General features: G+C 41.3%; 1 protein-coding gene across 9 annotated transcripts; it reads left to right on the top strand.

Moving 5' to 3' along the window:
* Window positions 1–1,006: 1,006 nt before the first annotated feature.
* On the top strand, window positions 1,007–24,699 carry spag9a (sperm associated antigen 9a). Of its 9 annotated transcripts, XM_030735109.1 has the most exons (32): window positions 1,007–1,439; window positions 4,314–4,434; window positions 6,172–6,242; window positions 6,379–6,467; window positions 6,622–6,772; window positions 9,016–9,102; window positions 10,131–10,266; window positions 10,367–10,460; window positions 10,546–10,667; window positions 11,221–11,232; window positions 12,007–12,064; window positions 13,377–13,529; window positions 14,100–14,151; window positions 14,263–14,393; window positions 14,623–14,679; window positions 14,843–14,848; window positions 16,670–16,831; window positions 16,968–17,097; window positions 17,452–17,541; window positions 17,653–17,769; window positions 17,875–18,061; window positions 18,140–18,355; window positions 18,448–18,664; window positions 18,992–19,108; window positions 19,385–19,465; window positions 19,581–19,648; window positions 20,629–20,780; window positions 20,936–21,134; window positions 21,284–21,397; window positions 22,817–22,999; window positions 23,429–23,566; window positions 24,442–24,699. In XM_030735109.1, exons 1-32 carry the CDS (start codon window positions 1,140–1,142, stop codon window positions 24,558–24,560), a joined length of 3,930 nt encoding a protein of 1,309 aa, XP_030590969.1. In that variant the 5' UTR covers window positions 1,007–1,139; the 3' UTR covers window positions 24,561–24,699. The 9 variants fall into 9 exon arrangements, with proteins under 9 accessions (XP_030590969.1, XP_030590975.1, XP_030590972.1 ...); XM_030735115.1 differs by lacking the exons at window positions 11,221–11,232; window positions 14,843–14,848 and adding an exon at window positions 11,710–11,724 and having other exon boundaries at window positions 20,632–20,780; window positions 20,936–21,107; XM_030735112.1 differs by lacking the exons at window positions 11,221–11,232; window positions 14,843–14,848 and adding an exon at window positions 11,710–11,724 and having other exon boundaries at window positions 20,936–21,107.
* The last annotated feature ends 593 nt before the right edge of the window (window positions 24,700–25,292 follow it).

The following is a 25,292-nucleotide window of genomic DNA, read 5'->3' as shown; positions in this document are numbered from 1 at the left end:
TCACTTTTCTTTTCCTGGTGCAGTTTCAGAGAATTCCATATGACTTCAGAGAAGTCACATGGTATATATATATATATATATATATATATATATAGTGATCCATGTATGCCCTGCCTGCTAGCATCTTGCACCCTGCTGTTATGTGTTTCAGGGGTATCTCTGCACAGCCTGCACCAGGGGTCTTGCCCTGTGTGGTAGACCCCAGCCTCTATCGATCTTGTGCTCAGAATTTGTTCCTGTGCTGCCGTGATTAGTGCCTCTGTGCTGTCTTTCAGCCCAGAGGTTGGAGGGATTTTTCTATATCAGCCACTTCTTCTATCTACCGGTGGTACATGCAGTGCATGCATATGATGCTTTCTGTTCTTGCTCCTCTTCTTTCTATACATTTCTTAAAATTATAAGTGGGCCATATTTATATTTTTAAAAATAATTTTAAACAAGTTTAAAAATAATTACACAATACGAGCAGCCTACAATGCAAATTGCTAACAATCTTACACCGGTAGCATGATGTGACGTCATCACGCGATCTGTCTGGTCAACAACTCAGCTGTTGGATGGTTACTTCACGTACCGTGAGAAATGTTGGAATTACAAACACTATTGGACTAAATAAAAATGTGTAAAGTCAGCTAACTGACAATTAAGCATGCAATTATCTGTCGCCTTCCATGTTAGGGATAAACGTGTCATTATCGAGCGGTGTAACCGTACTGGTACATTCCTAAATTCAATAATTTAAACGAAGAAAAAAATATTTATTGTCTTTTTCAATTAATGTGAAAAAAACATGAGTAATATTTGCATGTTTTATGCTCACAAGATAAACATTATTTTTCGCGACTTCTGTGTCTCCATGGGTTAGAACCCTGTGGGTTTTGTCTTATGATGATAGGGAGAAGTGGGAGCTTCCGGGGAGTATTTGAACGCATCATGGGACGAGCGAGGAAAAAATAGGAAGAAATCCACGTAGACTGTCTTGCATCGTAATAGTACATCCGTGCCCTGTTCTCAATGTGTCCGTTTGTTTGAAGAAAAGCTGCCTTTGTTTAAGGAATACGGGTGTTCATAGTGGCGGGGTAAGGCGTAAAAAGAAAACCCCACACTGGTCCCGTTTGCTGGAAGGAAGAGGACTAAAAATGGAGCTGGAAGACGGAGTTGTGTACCAGGACGACCCGGGGACATCAGCGATGATGTCTGAGCGGGTGTCGGGCCTGGCTAACTCCATTTACCGCGAGTTCGAGAGGCTCATCGGTAAATACGACGAAGACGTGGTGAAAGAGCTGATGCCGCTCGTGGTGGCCGTGCTGGAGAACCTGGACTCCGTGTTCGCGGAGAACCAGGAGCACGAAGTGGAGCTGGAGCTGCTGAAGGAGGACAACGAGCAGCTCATCACCCAGTACGAGCGGGAGAAAGCGCTGAGGAAACACGCTGAGGAGGTGAGTTGAATGGAGCTGAAAGAGGGGATGGAAAATATCAACACTCAGCATCCTTTTTTTTAAGGAGGGGGAATGAGGGCTGCCTCAGGTGCTTTCTCCTCCCAGCATCCCTGAGCGATGAATTAACCTATACACGTGGCCTGGCAGCATCCATGGTGCTCACTGGGGATGTAAACAAGGCAGAATCATGCTAACGGCGCACCGAAATGGCCCTGTCTCCGTTTTAGCTGTGCTTTCTAGCGGGATGATTACTCACATAACACTGTGTATGTCTATATAAAAAGCACAGCAAACCCACATCCCTGACATATGCACATGTAATATATGAGCTTTCCCATTGTTGCATCAGATAGGGAAGACACGTCTGAGACCCTGAATGAAGAAACAGCAGGTGAAGTGACTCAGCGTTTTGGGCCATCACTGTAAAATATATACACACACACAAACTACTGCTAATCCTACCTGTAACACTATATAGTATAATTTCATAATTCCCATCATTCACCTGTGTGCAAAGCTAAACAATACCCTCATAATGCTACAAGTCCTGCACAAAAATGCTATTCGTGCAGGCTCTTATTCATTAAAATCAACAAAATGTCCCCAGAGTATCATTTGCAAAAATACTGTGTTCACAGAAAGATACCCACAGTTTAGAAATGAGATATTCCAGACATCAGAAATATAATCTATATCACTTAAAGAAAAGTTCCAGTAATTTATTAGTGAATTTATTTAAAGTTTGGGTAATTTGTTAGAGACCAAAATCAAAACAAAAGTGTAAATTGCCATCAGTCATTCCAGGACGTAAAGTCTTTATTTAGAGCTGGAAAACACCTGCAACCTACATTTCCTATAACGCTCTCAGAGCTCATTATTTATCAGTCAGACTCTCACAGCTGGTGAATGTTCACATCTTCCAAACTTCACTCCATCAACTTATAATACAGTTGTTTTGTAATAATTATTTACTTTGTAAGCCCAAGCCTGCAAAGACGCATACAGCCACTACACTAAGTTTAGCCTGTGATATCTGAATGGGTGCACGTTGCCTACATGTGTTTGTGTGGACCTCGTGTGTCTGGAAGGGTGTGTATTTGTGGGATGAATCTGCCCCGAGCCTCAGAATGAACGGTGAAGTGATGTGACTCTGACCTTCTGTCGCAGCTTGCCTCTGTGGCTGAGGGCAGTGGGAAAGCAGCCCGGTGTGCTGTGGACCCCTCCATCCAGTCGGTGATGCTGCAGTCGAGTGACAGCAGACACAGACACCCGTACACACACTGACAATACTGCTGTGTCCTGTATTGTTTTGTAGTATATTGTGTTTTAAAGGCACATAGAAACAATAAACCGGGTGTCCTGGGAAGGACTCTATCTAAACCCCTAAGGAGGAGTGAGCAGGGGTACGCTGAGCCTCTTGGGGAGGCACGGCGTTACTTCCAGGTCATGTGAGCCTTTGTGAGAAGAGGGGAATATCCTTCAGCTTCCATTTTTCCTTTTCCTTTGTTTTTGTCTTGGATTTGAGTGTCAACAGACCGACCCCCCCCCCCACCACCACCACAATCACCCATTTTACCAGACTGATAAAAAGTGTCACATTACTTTTTACGAAGCTTTTTTTAGTACACCTTTTATTCGCTCCTCCATTGTTTCTTAACAGGTAAAAATGAAAAGGATCATCTGGTCTGCTCTGTGTGTTTGCGACCCTGTTTCCATTAAACTCGTGATTTCAATTTAAGATACATTTGTAAAATGAAACAACAAAGCAGATGACTGTGGATATCTTTAATTAATTCTTAGGCATCAAGGCAGCAATTTAGCCTGTTAAAACTAATTTGCATAATTTCTTTAGTTTCTCGTGTCTGATCTGTGCTGTGGATGTTGTTTGCTGCTGGAATACTTCCTGAACATAATAATCATTTTACTATACTACTATACTACTACTGTACCACTACTATAGAAGACTGAGAACATCAGCAAATATTCATTCTTGAGAATTGTCACTTTTGCTCACATTTTGTCAATCGTTGATCTAAACTAAACCAAAATGTACTTGCAGTCATATATTTGCAAGGAAGACCTGCATCTGTTTGTACATCAAAGTAGGGCAAGATTCATGTGCCCAGAGGAAGGAAGGGAGCCACATCAGGGCCTTGGCTTGCTCAGCTGGACAGGATGTGGACGTTGACACACACACGTAAACAAAAGTGCGTTTTCAGAGGCCTGTCTATAAGGAAACTGGGAGGAGGCAGAATTCCAGATCCCGACTCAAGACACATTTTAAAATCTGTCATTATGGTACAAGTTGAGGAGAGTTATGATCACACAGTAGCGCACATGCTGTTACTGTATGCACAGTCAGTAGGTGCAGAGCAAATAATCTACTTGATGGACATTAACTGGTCTAAATTTAATCTGACACCAGAATAGCAGCTGATTGTTTTTCTGTAGATGTCTTAATAGTTTTGAGAATGCAGTGATATGCTGTTAAATTTCAGCAGCCACATCTGGATCTGCTGTCACATCAGTTTTACTTTGGCTAAATGTGAAGACTGTAAAGCTGTTAAATTATGTACTTATATAATAGAAGTGTATGCTTTTTGCTTTAAAACAAAACAAACAGCAAATTATTATTTTAATCATTAACACTGCAACGGGGCAGAATTTCTTGGTTGGTTTCAATACTGTCGTACATAAATAGAACACCCAAATTTAGAAACTGCATCTCTGTGAGTTGGATTTTTTTTTCTTATTAGAAAACAAGCATCAAACAAGATCAGACTGCTGAAAAATGAGCTTTGATATGTTTTGCATCAAATGCCAGCGTGTCTAACCAAACTGCGTGTGTGTGTGTGTGTGTGTGTGTTTGAGTAGAAATTCATCGAATTTGAAGACACTCATGAGCAGGACAAGAAGGACCTGCAGAACCATGTGGACCGGATGGAGTCCCACTCCCGGCAACTGGAGCTTAAGATCAAGAACTATGCAGACCAGAGTAAGCACAAACACACACCCACACACGCATTCATACACTTATATTATTTTGTATGTGCTGTCAAAAAAAACCTTTCGTGTCTTGTCAGCGTTCATGCACTGCCATCATAAATTATTCTGTCTGTTTCAGTGCCTGCAGTTAGTCTGTTTTTCACTCCCTTTATATCTTCTTACTTTCATGGCTTGTTATGTACACGCACGCACGCACGTACGCACGCACAAACAAACTCTCACGCTCTCTTTCTCCGTCTTTGCGGGGTTAACAGTAATGGGATTATAGGATTTCAGTTATTCCCATCCTCCTAATGCGGCAGTGCATTACCCGCCCATCTTATGGGTGGATTAAGCGGCAGAAGCAAAGCGATTGGCTCATACATTCTGTCTTGTCAGAAAAAATGGATTCACACAATGACTGGTCCAGTATCTGGTGACTAAGCAGCACAGCTGGTTAAAGCGACTCAGTCATTCACACAAAGCTGTGAGTGGGAAGAAAACAGGAATTTCTCCCCATATCAGACTTCATAAGCAGAAGCATTAACAAGGCAAACATAAGTATCCCAGCGGTTGGTTTGTTGTGGAAAATCAAAAGGGAATTATTTATCGGTCACGGCTGGCGCTTTGTTGTGTCCGCTGTTTGAGAGAATAATTCCTAGTCAGTAGGTTCAACCAGCTGGCTGCCACTCCCAGTGAATGGTAAGTCATTCATTCATTGAGGTACTTTAAATCAGAGTCCACAGCTACTCGAGAGTTAATAAATCCACAGTTGGCTTAAGAAGTTAAGCAACAGCAGTATAGCTTAGATAGTTTTAGTGTTTTATTTTCTCTTGCCCGACACTGAAAAGACCAGTAATTAAGAGATTGAGGCTGAGTTTGATTGGTTCAGATTTAATTGATTAATATAAGCCTTCAGCAGAGTAACTGCCCAAAGATGAAGATTTATACAAAGTCACTGTTTCACTTTTAGAACAGATGGTACTGTTTTCTTTTTTATGTTGTTTTTTTTTTATGTAATATGTTTTGTTGGAATATGGCATATGCATTTTCAGAGTGTTAAATAGATTTCAGGTAAATGAATCACACATTCAGTCAGGTTTAATGTTAAACCTCACATTCAGCTTCTCCACATAGTGACGCGTCATACTTCACAACACAGCACACACATATCACTGATTACGAGAGGCTTCGGCTGCCCCCCCCCCCGCGCGCAAGCCTTTCTTCTTTATTTCATTACTTGTATCCAGAAATGTGATGACTCATGACTGCAGAATGAATCCCCCCCCCCCCGATAGTATCAAAGTACGCACACAGGCAAGGTGTCATCACGCAACACACAGTAGCTTTAGCTGTTGTAATTGATTGTATCCGGGCTTTATACCTGTCTGTTGCAGCAGCTCACTGCTTGGCTTAGGCTAAACCTGACGTGGTAATAAGGGATTAGATGTTTTTGTCACTTCGTAAGTTGGCCCAGTGCTGAAACCTATTTGAGTGAGATTACCCCCCCCCCCCCCCCCCCCCCCCCAGCCCTACTGCACTGTCTGCGTGGCAGAGGAAAATTGCACACACACACACCTCTTTGCACAGGTGTGTAACAAAGTTTAACGCATGCAGAACGCTAACAGTCACAAACAAGATTTGAAATAATGTTGCAGTGAAGTTCTTAAATATTTAATAAGTGACTTAAACTCTCTAAGCTGGCTGTAAAGTAGCTTAAACTGATGAGCGTCTTCCTTTGTTTCAGTTGGCAGGTTAGAAGAAAGAGAGCTGGAGCTCAAGAAGGAGTACAATTCCCTCCATCAGCGGCACACAGAGGTAGGTTAGAGAGAAAGGATGGTGTGTGTGTGTGTGTGTGTGTGTGTGTGTTTGGGGGGGGGGACTAAGGAAGGAAACATTCTTAACAATATTCATGACTTGTTCCCTCAGAGTGTTTTTGTTTTGAACTCTGTAGATGATCCATAATTACATGGAGCATGTGGAGAGGATCAAAATGCAGCAGATTAGCGACACTTCAGAGTCGAGCGCAGTCGGACGAGTCAGGTGAGATCACGCTCAATACGTTTGTTTGCCGCGCCACTTTCATCATACACAATCGGTGGTAAAGTTTGTGGACTGTTTTAAAAAAAAAAAAGAAATATTTAAATATTTGACTTCCTTTTTTTTTTTTTTTTTTTTTTTTTTTAAATCTCTCAAGGAGAGAGCGGCCTCTTTCTTTGGGAATTTTCCCGTCATCTGGTGGAGCATCTTTGCTCATTCCAGATCCCCAGGCCAGAGCAGAGACTCTGAGCACAGAGAGCTGGAGGTTCACTGACTCTTCACAACCTCGATCCAACACTAGTCTCAAGGTGGGTATGTGGGTGGTACCTTGTGTGTGATTACTGTGTGATGGCTTTTTAGAAAATGAACTCATGTCTGCTTCAGGCTACATTATATCAGCCTGAACGCTGATAGACAGATAACGCCTTGTCTATGAAGTCTGGCCACAAAAGATGGACATGTGGGAATTTTCTGCTTCTTAAAGCCCCTTTTCCATAAATCATCTGGATTCTGTGGTACAGATCATGTTAAAGAAAAGAAAAGCATTTTTAAGCATTTTTTTGTTCGGTTCAGTACGTGATTAATATCAAATATTAAAAATTATGTCACTTGGTTCAAATTGAAAATTAATAATTGATTATTTAATTAGTGCTTTATCTGTGTACAAAAAAATTACTTAAAATGTGGAGACTGATATGATCACTCTAATTGGATTTCCTGACTGTTTCCGGTGGTTTTGCCAGAGGTTAGAAACAGAGGAGTTTTTAGCTTTGGGTCCATTTATAAATAGAGAGCCTTTGATAAGGCTTGGGTGGGCTTATGTGCTTTTTATGCAGGCATCTGACAAGGCGCCCTCTGTTTCCAGACTCTTCTTTAGCTATTGATGAATATGCAGACTTCCCTGGCGTAGCAATCAGAGGAGTTCATTAAATTTATGTCATGAATATTCATAAATGTTTTCTTTCAGATCCAGGTACAAATAGCACCTTTCTACATATGATTTTAATGTGTTAATTTATTCTGTATTTACTGTTTTTTGTTTTTTTTAAATTCATGCTTAAATAGGAACACAAAATGATTTTCCTCATATGTTTACATTATAATGGTGTTAATGCTGTTTAATATGTTCTTCTAGCTTTGATTAAAATCAGTGTTTTGGGTACTTGTCGGGCATGTCAGCAGTGATTGTAACTGTGGCAGTCAGGACCTGCAGGGTGACAATGTTATTACATTGCACTGCTGTTTTTGTTAAAACTGGGACACCAGCTCTGCGGCGCAGTGCATGATGGGAGTGATGCCGCTGCATGGCGTACAGCCAGTCACTGGGAGAGGGGGAAAAAAGGCAGGCTGGATTGTGATTGGGCCTTATGTAATCAGAGCTACAGGGCGGTTATTGTTAAGCCATGGCCTTTTGAACATGAGTGTCTTTGATATGCAAACATGCTGTCAGAGTTCAGCAGAGATGTCATGTTTATTTATGAGAGCGGGAGGTGTTGCAGAGGTGAGTGAAAAGCAACGGCAGGTTAATGACTTGCATGTGACTACATGTCAGCCATGACATTAGTCATTTAAGCAAAGCCATTTCATCTTAGCTCTAAAACTGGCATAATTATGTTTCTAAATAAATTAAATAATTAAAATAAAATTAGTTATGGAACTGATATAGTGTCCAATGATTTAAAAAGTTGAATTACTTTAACTGTTTTTTATGTGATTTTCATAACCAGTTAATAGCGTTACCTTCAGGAACACACATTCTTTTTCAGTTTCAGATGAAAGGATCCCTGTTTCAGTCATTCAGGTCCACTCTAAGACTTGAGCTGAACTAGAGCAGGTGCATAAACCGGGGATAATGTTTTTAAGTTTGCTGCTTTTTCTTTCAGAGTCAAATTCATTGTTAAATATGAATATTTTCTGACTGTTTTCATCCTCTTCTTGATGAAGAACAATACTGTAGCTGATGGTCTGCTGCAGTTTTTTTTTTCTTTAACCAAAGCAAACCACTTTAAAACATGCAGCTTTTAAGAAATGTCACATTTGTTGCTTTTAACGCGTCATTCCACACTCAATTGTCACCGCGGTGCAGAGAGAAGCTTGTTTTTTATAGTCAGAAGGTCATCAGTTCAGTCCTCGATTCCAATCTGGTTTGATCAATAAGCAAGTCAAGCATGTTCACTTTACTTAATTAAAAGCTTGAAATAGGACTTCACTCTATTAACTGATTATCAACATGATTATTTTTTGACACAAACTGTTTCAGCTCTGCAACATATCAGCAGTTACAAATTTTTGATTCTGCAGAGGAAAGGATTTACAAAATAAAAGCTGAATTGACTTGACTGAAGATTCATCTGTTGCTTCTTGATCATCTCTAAGCTATAAACACACATGCACGCACACTCAGACACACAAAGACTTACTTGTATGTATGAACTATCCCATTCACTTCACAGACATGCACACTTTGAAGTGTTTGCATTTCTGTTGAACTGCTTCTGCACATGTGAGCTTCATTCTTACTCTCCCCCCCCACCCCCCACCCCCCAAGCAGTTGGACTTTGGTGACCCCCCAAAGGAAAGGGAGGGTAAGAGTGCGCAGGACTCTTCTTGGGGGAATTCACTGGCAGACGACTGCAAGGTAGTTGGATGAGTGGCGGTTGGTATCAGCAGCAGTGCTCCTGCATCGGCTGTGCGCAGCACAGTTTGTGTTTGCGTGTTTGTGGGCTTCAGTAGTTTGCTCCACTCTGCTGTTTCATCTTTTCAAATGCGTTGCCCCTCACCTTTTTTTTACATTTGTAGACTTTCACTTCACAGACCACCTGTGCTACATGCAACCACGCAACCATGTCATTGGGATCTTTCAAAATAAAAGTGCACATATGGAGCAGGTTAATTATTAATGTGCAAAAGTCAATAACAGCTTGGTTGCATCTGGCCTCCAGTTTTTCATTTTTGGGTAAAATGCATGAGTAATTGTATTTTACTTTTATGTAGATCTTCAACATTACTAATCACTCATTTTACATTAACATACATTTCATTTGTCACTTACTGCTGTAGTTATATTGGACTTAATTTTAAGTAGTTATAATTTTAGCACTTAGTTTTTGGATCTTCAGTGGATTTGTGTTGTTCACCAGAGGCAGAACAATACTTCCTGTTGTCCTTATTTATGTTCAGTTGATGTTGTTTGAAGCCCTCTGCAATCTGTGCTGTGTTTTGTGGACTTTGTGTTTGCGTGCTACTTCTGTGTTGCTCATGTTGTCTCTTTGCATTTAGCAGTAGCCTCTCTTCAGTCCATTTGCAGCTTTTAGTGTTTCTAGAATATTTCGTTTATATGTGATTATTTGTGTTTTTTGAGCTCCAATTTCACAAATACAGCCTCATGTAGGATAGTGTGTCAGATTTTTGTGGTCTAATTAGGATATTTTTTTTTAACTTATAAAAAGTTGTAAGTAGGAAAAAAGCTCAGTATTTGAGGATTTTTACTTTGGGGTCAGTGCTCTTACGTACATAATGTAAGAGCAGCGAGAAATTGGACTCTTGCTCCTTCCATTAATGCCTCTGTGTTATCCTAAAAACAAATAAACACTTGTTTTTAATTTTAGTACCACTGCAGTTAAGTTTTTGCTTTGTTGCTGTAAATTAATCCGTTTTTCATCACAGGATGAACTATCAGACTTCACTGGCTCCAAGTCAGCCACACCGATGTCCACCACTGCCTCAGACCTGGAGAGGGAAGACGGGACCAGTAAGAGCACAGAAGTGCAAGCTGCACCAGGGACCAGATCCATATCAGTAGGTAGGGTTACATATACTAATACTCTTATTTACAGGTTCACAGAAAATACTACAAAAAAAACTCCTTTAAAACAGTGTTTACTTGCATGCGTGCTGTGCAGGTCTGCCTGAAAATGAGGACAGCTCAGATGTGAAGGATATCATTGAGTCCACCCCTGAGTTGGACATGGATCTCATTGGGTACAAACCCTGCAGGTACTACAAAGAGGATCCTATTTTTTTTAAATTAAAGATCCACCAGGCAGAAAAGCACGACCTATTGTTTTTTTTTTTTCTTCAGCACTCCTACTAAAGGCATTGAAAACATGGCATTTGACCGCAATACAGACTCCCTGTTTGAGGAGCTGTCCTCTGCAGGCACTGGGCTCATTGGGGACGTGGATGAAGGAGCCGATCTTTTAGGTGAGTAAAAACTTTACATTCAGGAAAAAAATGGTTGAAAAAGACTTGATTTCTTAGTGCTTCAGTATTATGTATACATAACAGGTTACATAAAAGCTGTGTTTTGGATGTTTTGCAGCCTTAAGCATGCTGATGTTGGACAATTATACTATTACTATGGAAAGCCATACATTTGTATTTCAGTGGTAGATACGCATTAAATTATTTACTGAAATCTCAAAAGCCAGAAGTGAAATAATTGTGTTGCTGTATCAGTTAAAAGTGAGGTAATTACATGCTGAATAACTCCAATATTTCTCTGTAATCACTGCTTTTTTGTTTCTAAAAGGTTGTAAAGGTGATTTACTGAAGCTCCACTTCCATTGTGTTGCTACCAGCTGTTGTTCTACCTTTTAGTACTGTCTTTAAATTCATTGTAACACCTGCTGTTTGCTGCGATGCTACACTGCTTGCTTTGGTCCAGCTGTTGTACAATGTGTTAGCCATCCAGCCATGTTAACATCACCTCTCTCTCTCCCGTGTCTCATTTTCTGGCTTTTGTCCATAATCCCAGTGGAGTACTCTGGTGTGTATGACCTCCAACCTTTCCTTAGCTTAACATTTTTCTGTCATGTCCTTTTGACCTCTACCCATTACTCATTTTCTTCCCTTTCCACCATTGCTATAACTTCTTCATTGTGTCTTATATTAGCCTACATTAAGCTCACATTAGGTTCAATGTAAAGTTTTTCATCTCCTACTATTTCAACAAGATTTTGGTGCATGAATGATGTTCCGTTTTTGGCCTAATTGATCTTTTTACAGCTTAAAATATTTTTTTTGGCTCTTGCTGCTGCAAATGTCAAATGTAATTATCTGTAGAGATTTGGCAGCGTCTCTTCCTTTTTGCTTGTGGAGTCAGCAGCTACATATCTAGCTCTGGCTCCTTCATCATTTTGGTCATTTCACTGTCTCAAACTATATCCGCATTTCTCTCTCTCTCTCACGCTCTCTCTCTGCCTTATTCTTTTTCCGCCTGGCTTGGATTGCATGGTATTCTCAGACCTTAGTTTGATTGGTAAGACCACACCCACTCTGTCCATTCTTCTCCTGTCCGTCATGTGACATGTTGTGCTGTGGGTTTGTGCGTTGTGGTAGTTTCATGTGCTGTGAAACTTACAGTAACAAATATCTCACTAGGAGATATTTCACATCCCACGTTGTGCCTGGTTGGATTTATTCTTAGTGTGAATAGCATACTTCTTTATGTGTAGTGTTAAAGTAGTCACAGATCCAGTTTGTTTTCAGTTCAGTTTTATTATGTGATAAAATTCTAATGTTGACCTTTCATTCTGTTCAGGTATGGGCCGGGAAGTTGAAAATCTAATTCAGGAGAATTCACAACTGCTTGAGACAAAGTAAGTAGTATTTGAAAGCCATTTCTTCATCCTTTGAAAGGGTGTAATGACTCTCTCTAAATCTACAGTTTGGTTCATTTTGGTTTTTTTAGTCTTTTTTTGTTTAATGGGAAAGGAAAGAAAGAAAATAAATGATTAAAGGTATAGTCAGTCATTTTCTGAGGTCATTTAATAGAAAAAAAATTGTATTCATAAATATACAACCATTAGTGTGTAATTACATCTTCCAACAAGCTGATGCGTTCTCATAAACATAGAGCTAATCCATCAAAAATACATAGGAGTAGGCACCGGTTTGTGGAAGCCGCCATGTTGAATACAGTGGCTGAGATTGACGTTGTTTCGCCTCATCGCGTTTTATGTACCGTATGTGGCTATAAACCAGCCACATACAGAGGAGAGGAGAAGTTGTGTCTACTCCTTCAGACTCATGATACTATTTACACACACACACCCATTTTTTTTTTTTAATTTAATGACTTATTGCTAAGCAGGGCTTTCAAATTATGCCGGCGGCAGGCGCGTTTTCCACCTACTCCACTGCTCTGCGCCGTCTACTTTTTAATTTTCCTAAAAAAAAAATTTTGCGCCGTCCACCTTCTCCATATCCAGCGCCATGTGGATGCACGTGACAATATTTATGTTCATTCAATCTGAGCCATTTGATTAATTCACGACTGCCATGTGACTATTCATATCGTCTGCTGCCGTCATGGCTTTGGTCTCGGTCATAAGGTGCCTGGTACTTTGACATGCCCTCCAGCTACTCCAAAACAATTTGAAAGCCCTGGCTAAGTGTTGATATTATTCAAATATGTTAAAATAAAGTGTGTGCAAAAATGTTTTTTTTTCACACAAACAGTAGTAGAAACACGCTGGCCGGCTGCAGCAGTTATGGGGATCAGTCTAGAGTCAATGTTTTTGCTTTCTCTTGGCTGACATGTTTGTCCTACAGCAGCCACCATAGTTGTGATTATGCACTTGAATTGGGAAGGGTAAGAAAACAGGATTTTCAGGATCTTGGAGTGAAATTTTACACACTGTAACTTTAAGTTACAGTTTTTTGCTTTAAGTTTTTTTTTTTGTTTTGTTTTGTTTTTTGTTTTTTTTTTACCAAAACTATGAACGCCTTATCATGATTGGTATCAGGACATGTAACACAATGTTATCGACATTTGAAATTCACCATTTTGGTCTCAGTTTCAGAATCATTGCACCTGTTCCTTTGTTTAAGCTGCCCTTTGTCTTGAAAACAGATTAAAAAAAATAATCAGAAAACATGCAAAAATCTTTTTGCTGTCTGTCTTTCCAGGAATGCCTTGAATGTGGTGAATAAAGACTTGATACTGAAGGTTGATGAATTGACGTGTGAAAAGGAAATGTTGCAGGGAGAGCTTGAAGCTTTGCGTCAGGCCAAAAGCAAGATAGAGGAAAAGAACAAAGAGCTGGAGGAGGAACTCAAAAAGTAAGAGCTACAGGAGGAATCTGTGGCCTTTCATTTCTGTCATAAGTCACAAGCGCAGTGAAGCACACTGTTGCAGGTAATTCATTGGCAGTTGCAAAGTTGCAAAGTCCTTGCTCACATACGTTACTATCGTGCTATTGGAGATAAGCAGCCACGTTCATAAAGCAGTTACCACATACGTAGAGTTTCTGCAGAGTGGTGAGTGCTGAATGGTATCTCCCAGTGAATCTGTGCACTGGAAGTATCCAATAATCAATGGTCAACTGTCAAACATCTGATCACTTTGTGAGCACAGTTACCTACAGGATTGTGTATGCCGTGCACATTTGTCGAGCAGAAACTTGCTCGTGTAGTGTTTGCTTCCTGTGGTGATCACTTATTTCTGCATGTGCAGTTGTTGATTTCATGTAGAGTGACAGCAAATACCGCTGTATGTCATATTATTTGCTTTCTGTGCATATTTTATTACACTGTGACTTATGATGCCACAATAAGAAACTTACTGGATTATTACTGCCATGGACTATACCCAGTTTCCTACACACGTGTGTAACAAATAATATTTTCCAGAGTACGAGTGGAGGTGGAGGAAGCAAAACAGAAAGCAAACGAAGAAGAAGAGGTTAGTCTTTGCCACAGTTTTCCCCGGTTTCCATCTGTTGTGTGGCTCATTCCTGAAGAACTAGTGTATTTCTGTGTGGTCATGTTTGGGTTTAATTGTGTGCTGCTACAGAGCGATTTACCTACGGCTCAGAAGAAGCGCTTCACCAGAGTGGAGATGGCCCGAGTGCTGATGGAGAGGAACCAGTACAAAGAGCGACTTATGGAGCTGCAGGAAGCTGTGCGGTGGACTGAGATGATCAGGTGAAGAACCAATAAGTGGTGGTTGAATGGAGAAAAGTGCATCTAATGTTTTGTTAGAATTAAAGTTATTGTTGGTTCTAACTTCTAATAACTTCTTTGTGTTGCACAACTAAACAAATGGATGTGATATTGACATATAAATTAAGGACTCTGGCAGAGTTCTGCTTTAAATGCAAAAAGCTTTGGTGTTTTTTTTTTTTCTTCTAAACACATGATATCTTTTTTTTAGGGCTTCAAGAGAAAATCCAACTATTGCAGAAAAAAAGAAATCCAGCATCTGGCAGTTGTGAGTCTTCTCCGATTTACTGCATTATTTTTTAATTTTTTTTGTCTTTTAGCTTTGATAGGGCTGCCACATTGCCTTCTAAGTTGAATCCTGACATTTCTGTCATTCAAATATTCAAAATCTTTTTCCATATCTTTTCCGGGATGTGCCATTGAATTGGCAGCATTAGGTAAAGACGATTTGATAGACCTTCTCCCCACTAAACCTCTCTCTTGCCCCCCCCCACCCCCCCATTTAACACAGAACTGCTCCTCCATTCTGAAAGGATCCAACTTTGATGTGTCTTTATCCATGATCTGTGCTCTCAGTGCAGTACATCAGTTGTTGTTATCACAAACTGCTCAGATGTTGCTCTCCTTTTGCCCCCAGGCTTTCCTGTCTCCTGCCTGCTGTGTGCCTTTTGATGTTTTCCTTACTCTGTCTGCTCATAGGGAGCAAAGGGAAACTACATGTGCAAATATATGTACATGTTGTGTTGCTTATGTCTATTAAGTCAGACTGCACACGCAGTGGAGTAGGTTTAATTTCTGTTATTAAGGAATTTTAATGGCTTTAGTAATTTAGTAATAAGCTTGCCTCTGTAGCAGTTTCAGCGCAGCCATTCGGAGAAATTGACTTCCAGCCACTGAGGACACATCAGTTTTCCTTTTCTTGGGTTTTGAATTTTAACATTCATGGAAAATTTTCTTCTATATTTGACTACAGAAGAAGCAGCAGGATATCATTCTGCAATAATAAACTGGACTTTAAGCATATATCAAACTTTGCTTCACATATTGTAAATGGTTAATTTTGCATAATTTATACAGTCATCAGTCACTTTATTAGGTACACTTTTCTAGTCTTGAGTTGGACCCCTTTTGCCTTCAGAACACCGTATTTTTTTGTAGCACAGGTTCATGAAGGTGTTGGAAACATTCCTTGGAGATTTTGGTTCATACTGATGTAGCATCACACAGTTGAGCTTTGTTATATGGAGCGTTATCCTGGAAGCAGCCATCAGAAGATGGCTGCTGGGAAGTCATAAATGGATAGACATGGTCAGCAACAATCCTCAGGTGGTCAGCTGGTACAAAGGTGCCCAGAGTGTGCTAAGAAAATGTCCCCCACCCCATTACACCACCACCAGCAGCCTAAATTGTTTATATAAGGCAGGATTGATCTCTGCTTTTGTGTTGTTTACACCAAATCCTGAGCCTACCATCTGAATACAGCAGCAAAACTCGAGACTCGTCTGGCAAGGCAACATTTTTTCCAACCTTGCCGAATTTTGATGAGCCCCTGTAAATTGTAGCCTCAGTTTCCTGTTCTTGGCTGACAGGAATGGCATCCAGCATAGTCTTCTCCTGCTGCAGTCCATCTGCTTAAAGGTACAACATGCTGTGCGTTCAGAGATGCTGTTTTGCATAACTTGGTTGTGACAAGTGGTTATTTGAATTACTGTTGCTTTCCCATCATTTTGAGTGTGGCCATTTTCTGACCTCTGATATAAACAAGGCATTTTCACCCAGAGAACTGCAGCTCACTGGATATTTTCTCATTTTCAGGCCATTCTCTGTAAACCCTAGAGGAAAATTCTGGTAGATGTGAAATACCCTAGCACCAACAACCATGTCACATTCAAAGTCACTTAAATCACCTTTCCTCCTCATTCTGATGCTCTGTTTGAACTTCAACACGTTACCTTTGCTGTTGCTGCCGTGTGATTGGCTGATTAGATATTTGCGTTAACGAACAGGCGTACCTAACAAAGTGGCTGGTGCGTGTATATTAGTTGAAGTTACTGTTATGTTTCCAGTTTTAATTACATATAATAGGGGAGTGCTTAGCTTTATTATGACTCCCAGCATGCTTTATGTCACTGTACAGTAAATGTTGGTGGTAGTTCCTTGACTATCTGGTTTGTTGGTGACACCCCTGCCTTGCTTTTTCCCTGCACTCCTGTTGGCTCTGTTTTCCTCTTGGCTTTCTGTAACTTCGCCACATGCAGCTTCAGCAGACTGTTTAGCTCCTCCTCCAGTGCCCCTGCCATAAAGTTTGAGTCCCAGCCTAATACGAAGTACAGCAGCCCGGGCGGCACGGTGAAGAGGAGCAGCACCTTCTCCCAGTTCCCCACAGAGAAGTCTAAGACATTTGACTTCCTCAATGAAGAGTAAGTAATGAAGACATGTGGCTGAGAGTTCTGTGTATTTTAACAAGTTGGACATGAAAATAGCCTTTACTAATGTGCGTGTGTATAAAATGTTTCTGTCAGCTGATGGCTTTGCCTTTCTTGGTTCTTCCTTTAGTAAGGAACAGTGCAGTTCGCCATCACGTAAAGAGCAGAAGAGAACGCAGTACAGGCAGGTCAAGGCTCACATGCAGAAGGAGGATGGACGAGTCACAGCGCATGGCTGGAGCCTGCCCGGCAAATACAAGGTGGGAAATGAAAATATTGCTTTTCATTAGGTCAGCGACGTGAGCGATACTTTTCATCTTTATTTTGCTTAGTTAACCTGACTTTGGAAGCAGTCATTTATTTAAATGGCCATTCTACTAGATGAGGAGACACACAAAGTACTGAGGGTTTCAAGAGTCATTGAGGGCAATATGTACAATTTTACTCATTAAAATCACATTCTACAACATAATAAGGTGTACCCTTTGTTTCTGTGTCTGTACCAGTCCTGTGTTCATATTCATGTGAGAAAATATCATTTAGACTTTAAAACTAATGGTTTTCAAATTCTCCTACAACACTTCAGTTACAATTTGGTGGTTACATCCTCACAGGTAGCGAATGGTGGACAAGTGGAAATCAAAATGAACCTACCTGTACCGGTTTACTTGAAACCTCTGGACCAGAAAGATGCTTCTATGAAGGTGCATAAAAGAATAACTAGACAGTGCCTAACATACATGCAGGATATTATTATTATTATTATATTTTTGTGCCCTTCTTAAAATTTCTAACATGCTCTCTCTGTCTCCCAGCTGTGGTGTGCTGCGGGGGTTAACCTGTCTGGGGGTCGGCCATTTTCCTCATCAGAGCTTTTTAAGCAGACGAAGGGTTCTCAGAGTAGCCTGGATCAGCTGGAGCAGGAGAGTAAGGTGAGTAGTTTAAGGAACAAGCTCTCTGGAGGTGGCGGTGAGTTCAGAAAGTTCTTCATATTTTACGCTTTGAGACAATTTGCTGATTTATTTTCTTGCTGTAAGGATCGGGAAAAAGGAGAGAAAGAGAAGGAGCTGATCGTTCAGGACGAGATGTCCAGTCGTGTGTGGGTGTGCACTAGCACCCACTCCTCCACCAAGGTTATGGTGCTGGATGCCACTCAGCCCTCTGACCTGCTTGACAGCTTTTACGCCTGCAACACTCATGTTGTCTGCATCGCCAGTGTGCCAGGTAGGTCGAGCAGTCACATTATGTTTGTTTGGGTGATGATAATTTTTCCTACAGTGTGATTTGTGTTGTTTTTTTCAGGTGTGTTGGAAACCGATTATCCAGCAGGTGAAGCCGTACCTCAAGACCTGGAGGCCAGCCAAAGTGATGCAGCGTCATTGGCTGGCAGTGTGGCCAGTGTAGGCTCAGCAGGTAGCGATGGTGCCATGGCAGCTGAGGGCACTACCGCCATCCCCCAGACAGCAAGTGCAGGTTTCGCCGACCAGCCGACTGAGCACAGCGCCACCACAGGCTCAGGTAGTTTTCTGCTGGAAAAAATGCTTACATATACAGCATGTGCTATTTGACAGCTGTGCTGAAAAACCTCCTTTTGACCCTGTGAGCCACAGCTCCTGCAGTGGAGCTGTCCAGGGAGACCAGTCCAGCAGAAGATGGGGTTCCTACAGCAGAAGAGGCAACAGAAGCAACAGAAGCTAATGCTGGTGTGGGCGAAGAAGGAGAGGAAGATCAGGGGGCTGATCAAAACCAGCCAGGAATCTACACAGAGCATGTGTTCACTGACCCACTTGGGGTGGAACCCACTGACTCTGTTGCTGAATCACAGAGGTGAGAATGAATGTTTGTAAAATTGTTAGATGCTTCAGTAAATTTTCAGATGTGCAAAAATTTCACAATGTCGAATTAAAACATTTTTTTATCAATTCAGATTTGCAAACACACCCTCCAATCCTGACATGTATTAACCTGAGAAGAATTGTGTCTGGATATGAATTTTAATACCTTAAAACTTTTTGCAGTGCAAACTAAAAACAGCAGGATATTTAACTTATAGAGGAAACCATAAGAACATCCCTGGTGACACTGATACAAGTTTACACGTCACAAGTGCTTTTTATGAGGGACGCATTTGAATGGCTGCCTTCCTTTATTCAGGGGCTCCGGTCTGGATGGGGTGACTTCTCTCGCAGAAGACTCAGACCCGTCAGAGGGGGAGGTCCTGAGGATGAGCAGTGCACTTCCAACCATGTGGCTTGGAGCTCAAAACGGATGGTGAGCGAGGCAGCAGCCACTAGAGGGAGCTATTAGTTCAGGGGAAAAAAAATGGAGTGACGCATAACTAAAAAGATTAAATGATGGTATAACTTCGTGGAGCAAATTTTCTTTTGATCATTACTCTGATTTTGGTGTTTATTTAATTATTTATCAACTCAAGCCAGTGGCTATGTTTCTGTCATATTATTTCATCATTTGCCAAAGTTTCATAACACAGTTACTTTAGTTGAAAGGCCAGCGTTTGACTCTGCTCAACCTTTATTTCTTTACAAGTCTGTACGTCCACTCATCTGTGGCCCGATGGAGGAAATGTCTCCATGCCATCAAACTGAAAGACTCAATCCTCAGCATAGTGTGAGTAAAAAAGTTGGTTGTGTGTTTATTTAAGGACTTGCACACACATAACAACTGAACATTAGAAATAGACTAAGAAATTTATATAAAAAAGTGTCTTCATAACCTGTTGCAGGCATGTTAAAGGGAGAGTCATGGTAGCATTGGCTGATGGGACATTAGCAATTTTCCACAGAGGCATTGGTAAGTCTGTAATTTGTGCATTTTATACAAATTGAATGTAAGATTTTTGTATTTCATTCAGTTTTTGGTTATGATCTACATGCATCACTCAGTCGTGGTTATTTTAAATTATTTAATATAAAGTCAAATCAGAAGAAACAGTTTAATATTTTTCCATCATCGTTCATGTCAGAGCTATTTTATCCCAAAACCTCTGTTACGCTACAGGGACACTAAGGAAAACAGTGGTTGGAGAATGCAGAACAACCAAACATTTTGCAATCTTTCAGTCTCGTTGCCATTGAAATGGTCACTTCAAAGACGGGGACCAGGCCTGCGAACACTCGCAGTCAGTCACCATCCTCAAAGTGACTTTGGTGCATCAAGATGGTGATTTATGTCAGTAAGATAGTCAGTCTGATAACGGGGGCAATTCTGTGCAGTCTGATTGTAATAATACGGAGGTTAACTGATAAATCGGCAACAGTCACCAGTCTGTATAATCTATGTACACTGAAATTCAGGGTCCAGCCAGAACCGCACAGATCTGATACAGAAATTTCTCCATGAATAGTGACGTGGCAAGACGGCAGTTTAATTGCAACGTGACACAGGTGCTTGGCAACCTTGATTTTATATAGGAATACAGCCAGCTGAGCCTAGTCTCCTGTTGAAAAGAGGCTCAGTACAGACAAATTGTGCTCATCGGTGCAGCCTCAGATTGATTCCAGTTTGCCTGCACTTATAAATTAGACCGTAGTTATATGCAGACTTTCACCATCTTGTCTGAGAGTGATTGCAGTCAGTCTCAGTCGGATCATGATTGTTTGGAGACATGTTGACTTCCCCCTGTGCAATCACTTTATGATTGAAAGTCGGTCTCCAATCACCGGACAACCAAGAAGCTGCCAGGAGGTTGCTGTCCTGTTTGCACTCTAGTGTGACTGAGCCATTGCTAAATTTATGCCACAAAGCACCAAAGTCTTTTTGTTTCTCCCAAGCAGACGGCCAGTGGGATCTAACCAACTACCATCTGCTTGATCTGGGCCGGCCCCACCACTCCATCCGCTGTATGAGCGTAGTCCACGACAAGGTTTGGTGCGGCTACAGAAATAAAATCTACGTCATCCAGCCGAAGGCCATGAGAATAGAGGTAAAGCTGACGTGAAAGTTAATAAAAAATCAAGTTCGTTTTCTGTTCCAGTCAAGTATAACCAACTAAACCTTATTGTTGTTATGGGGACCGCCAAATCATCACTCCAATTTAATTCTAACATTACACAATCACAATCTGTCATGCCTGAGCAGAAATCATTTGACGCTCATCCTCGGAAGGAGAGTCAGGTACGGCAGCTGGCCTGGGTTGGAGATGGCATCTGGGTGTCCATTCGACTGGATTCAACCCTGCGCTTGTTTCACGCCCACACCTACCAGCACCTCCAGGATGTGGACATCGAGCCCTATGTCAGCAAGATGCTGGGTATACAAACTGTTCGCTGCTTTACCAGTTAGTCGCCTTTTTATCCGACTACAGGTTTTATGCTCAGTTTTTTATGGGAAATAATCACTGGACAGTGTTGCTGTATGAAAACCATCTAAGGTGACAGCTCTTTTACACGTGGATAGAGTCAAACGTCTGCTGTGTGTGTGTTGCAGGTACAGGTAAATTGGGCTTCTCGTTTGTGAGAATCACAGCTCTCGTGGTGTCCTGCAACCGACTGTGGGTGGGTACAGGAAACGGCGTCATCATCTCCATCCCGCTCTCTGAAGGTACAGCACAACCTCAACGATCCGTTTCATGTTTACTCCAAAATTTCCACTTTTGTTGCATGAGGCAGTGCATCGATAAAATATTCTTTTAGCAATGTGTATTTACTTAAAAGTTCAGAAAGGTTTAGATTTCTGAAACAGACCGCAGGGACTCTCTCGCTACTCTTCGGGAACACGTTACTGCATCAGGAATAGTGAAGTACAGTGAGCTTTTATACTTGATTTGCATTGCAGAACATTAGTTTTACCATTTTTAGCTTTGCATTCATATTTGGCATATGGCTGAAAAGAAATGTGCTATTAGTTGTGAAAACACATGGCGTGTTTATAATATTGAATCCCTCACCGCTGCCTCCACCGTCTTCTTTTCTTCTTCTTTCATATTTCAACTCATCTCCCAGATGGCTACTCTGAGGTGCCTCAGGGACCATCGTTGTGCAGCATTGCCTTCTCCCTTTAAATCCATAAATCCTCAGAGTCTCTTCTCACTGTGTATCTGTGTCCTAGATTTCTCTTAAAGTACTTTCAGACAGTGCAATAATTATTACATCTCAGATGCTGCTGTAGAATAAAAGACAGTGGCATTGCCATGGATACAAGTCTCTCAGTCACCATGCGGCTCACATAGCGCAGTTTGATGGGTTTATACTTCAAAGCTCGGCTCTCAGTGGAGATTGAGGAGTGCTGCTCACTTAAAATATTAAAACTTTGTAGCTGCGTTTTCCTTTCCTGTCACCATTTTCTTTATTGTATATCACTCTTTATCTATAGGCCGTGCAGTTCTCTGTGTTTATAGTCAGGGATTGTACATATGTGTTTGATGCTTATGTCCTTTTTAGCCTCTAGCTCTGTCTGTACAGGCTTTACTTTAAGTCAGAGAATAAAGCTTTTTTTTTTTTTTTCCTCCAGGTTTCATCTTTATTTATGCTTCCAAAATTTAGCACAAACAGGTTCCTCTGCTCTCTGACTGACTTGATCCACATACAGTTCTGCTCCCTGTGTCAGAGACCAGCTTTCAGACCAGGTCGTAACTGCTATTCCTGGTTTTAGCAGATAATCATAGCTTCCATCTGTTGGCTCCCTGTATGTTTAGGACTGATTTTATGATTTTGCTTATCACCCTTTAAAGCACATCTGGGACTGGCCCCAAGCTACATAGCGGAAATGCTGACCCACTATATGACCCTTAGATTCTCAGGTGTGGCCCTTCCAGCTGTTGAGGGTTAAACCCAACGGTGATTGTGCTTTTGCCATCAGAGTCCTTCGACTTTGGAATGACCTGTGAGAATGTGTGAATTCCCTTCTTAACTATGCTTCTACAGACTTGCTTTCGGTGATGTTGTATGTTTTGTATAAGCACTTTATCAGACAGCACATAAAAGTAGGCAGATAATATGCACATTTTACTGTATTCTTTAGCTAACAGAACAGCAGGAACAGTGCCAAATCGCCCCGGCGGTGCTGTACGGGTCTACGGTGATGACAGCTCTGTGACAGACTGCGCCGTGCCAGGCAGCTTTGTGCCATACTGCTCCATGGCTCACGCCCAGCTATGTTTCCATGGACATCGGGATGCTGTCAAGTTTTTTGTGACCGTGCCAGGCAAGAGACAAGTGCAGAGCAACTGTGGAAAAATATTAGTTAATAGCCATTATCTAGGGGAAATTGGCAGCCATGTTTATGGGAGAAATTTTTAATTTTGCAGCAGATAAGTTATGAAGCGACAGACATCGTCACCATTTATGTTTGTTGCATTTGTACGTCTCTGTTTTGAGCTGCATTTAATCAGTTTTACTCACTTGAAGAAGAAAAAAATTATTCTTAAAACTGAATGTGAATTATTCTATGATTGTAAAATAAATGCTGTTGAGTGTTGAACAAAGCAAGACATTTGAATCAGTAATTTAAACAAATAAACCATTAATTGAAAACGTAATCAATAGATAAGGTAAAAAATAAAATGAAAGAGTATCTAATGGCAGCCCCTAAAACCTTGTATTTTACTGTGTTTTTACTTTTTTTTTGTCACAGGTCAGGCGATGCCGCCTCCAGGTAGTGCAGATTCAGGCTCTGATGATCCTCCGTCCGAATCCTCTGACACAGCAGCCTCTGAACCTAAAACCTACCTGGTCATGAGTGGAGGAGAAGGCTACATTGACTTCAGGATGGGTGGGTGTAACACATTCAACTGTGTCTCTGTATACAGCAGAGGTTTTTAATGTGTGAACTGGGCACATTGGATAAAAAGAAGCACAGCAGACTGCTAGACTTGAATGTCTCATTTCTGGTATGCTGTATGCTTTAGGTCTCAGTCGGTGACCTCCGGTTGTCAGGGAAAAATGCGTATTCCCTGATTGGCAAATGGGTGCTGAAGGTTGCTGGCTGTTGCCAGGTGAGATTGTTTGCAAAGCGAGTGCTGCACCAAAAACCTCCTTGTGATTGCTGCGGTCACTGGCAGATTTCCGCAGTTTCCCGTTTGCATGAAAGACACCAGCGTTACTCTCTGAGCTGTAGTGAAACTTTACAAAGTGTAATATAAACCAGAAAGAGACATTTGCCTTCAGAGTAAAAGTTATGTTGAAGCACTAAAGCCAACACATGTCAAAAGGTGCAGCTTTTACTTTGAAGGCAGATGGCCTTTGTTTCTGGTTTACGTTGCACGTTTCAGTTTCGCGGACAAGTCAGCGGCTTCCATGCAAACGTTGGCAATCAAACCAATCACACAGAGATTTTTGATGAAGCACTGTATACCTATTTGTGAACAATTTAACACTAGCAACTGCCAGCAACCTCCAGAAACCACTTGCCAACTGATTGCAGAATAATTTTACCCGGTGACCGCTGGTGCCTCGGGGTTATTAGCCAGTTTCTGGGCCTGCGCAAATGTGGCGTAAGCTATCGATTTCACAGCTACTTCCAGCAACCACTCACCAACCAGTCGGGGGATACACATTTATCCCCAGTGACTGGTGGTTGCCAGATGGTGGCTGACAAGTCTCTAGTTCATCTGTGACTGAGTCCTTACACATCGTCTTCCTCCACAGGTGATGAAGTTGGTGAGTTGGACGGTTTATCTGAAACGACATCCAGCCCGCAGTCAGCACCCACTAAGAACGAGCGGAGCCACCTCATCGTCTGGCAGGTCACGACTTCTCATGATTGAAAAACTTCATAGACTCTTGTGTTAATGCCAGGGGTGCTCACCAACCCCTGCATGCCATACTGGAGGTTTTTAATTTGTTCTTAATGCCTGAGTAGTTTACTACTTTGTAAAGAAATCAAAAGAAAACAAACAAAAAAAACCCGGTTATTTTTAGTCCATGTTTTGTACATTTTATTGTTTATGAATCTAAAATAGGTAAGATGAAGTATATGTTAAGAATACGTCCAAGTTTTCCCCTCTGCTGGGCTGCATGTTGAAGAAGCTGGTGCACACTGGGAAAAGGCTACTTTAGCACATCATTGAAGATGGGCAGTTTGATCAGGTAATTTGTCTGTTGCTGTGTCTCCCAAATGTTAAAAAGGGTTTTGATGTAAACGATATAAAGGGACTTATCTGAAGCTGAAGCCAGTTAAAAAAGGAGCAGGCAGTCTTTGAGTTAAACTGAAGTATATTTTATAGTAATCAGACTCTATAGCACTCCATTTGTTAACCAGCACTGACGTCTTTCCTGTGTTGAACATTTTAAGACCTGGGCATCAAAAACCGGCAAGTCAAATGTATAAAAAAAAGTGTCCAGTTTGTTTGTTTGGTATTAGAGAAACAGCTTGCAGCAAGTGGTGCACATTAAACACTCTGTTGCATGTTTAAATGTGCTTTTATGCAGGAAAATCTGTAGGCTAGAACATTGTTTAGGAGTTTGAATGCCCCCCAGTTGACACAGGCTGATGTTTT

This window comes from Archocentrus centrarchus, chromosome 8, assembly GCF_007364275.1.
Source record: "Archocentrus centrarchus isolate MPI-CPG fArcCen1 chromosome 8, fArcCen1, whole genome shotgun sequence".
Taxonomy (NCBI): Eukaryota; Metazoa; Chordata; class Actinopteri; order Cichliformes; family Cichlidae; genus Archocentrus; species Archocentrus centrarchus.
The sequence above is the reverse complement of the archived record's forward strand: the minus strand, read 5'-3'. Positions and strand labels throughout refer to the sequence as shown.

Coding starts and splice junctions, on each gene's coding strand:
- spag9a (XM_030735108.1), top strand. CDS start 1,140: ATGGAGCTGGAAGACGGAGTTGTGTACCAGGACGACCCGGGGACATCA. Junction 10,267..10,366: donor GACCAGATCCATATCAGTAG/GTAGGGTTACAT, acceptor CGTGCTGTGCAG/GTCTGCCTGAAAATGAGGAC. Junction 17,542..17,652: donor AGAAAGATGCTTCTATGAAG/GTGCATAAAAGA, acceptor TCTGTCTCCCAG/CTGTGGTGTGCTGCGGGGGT.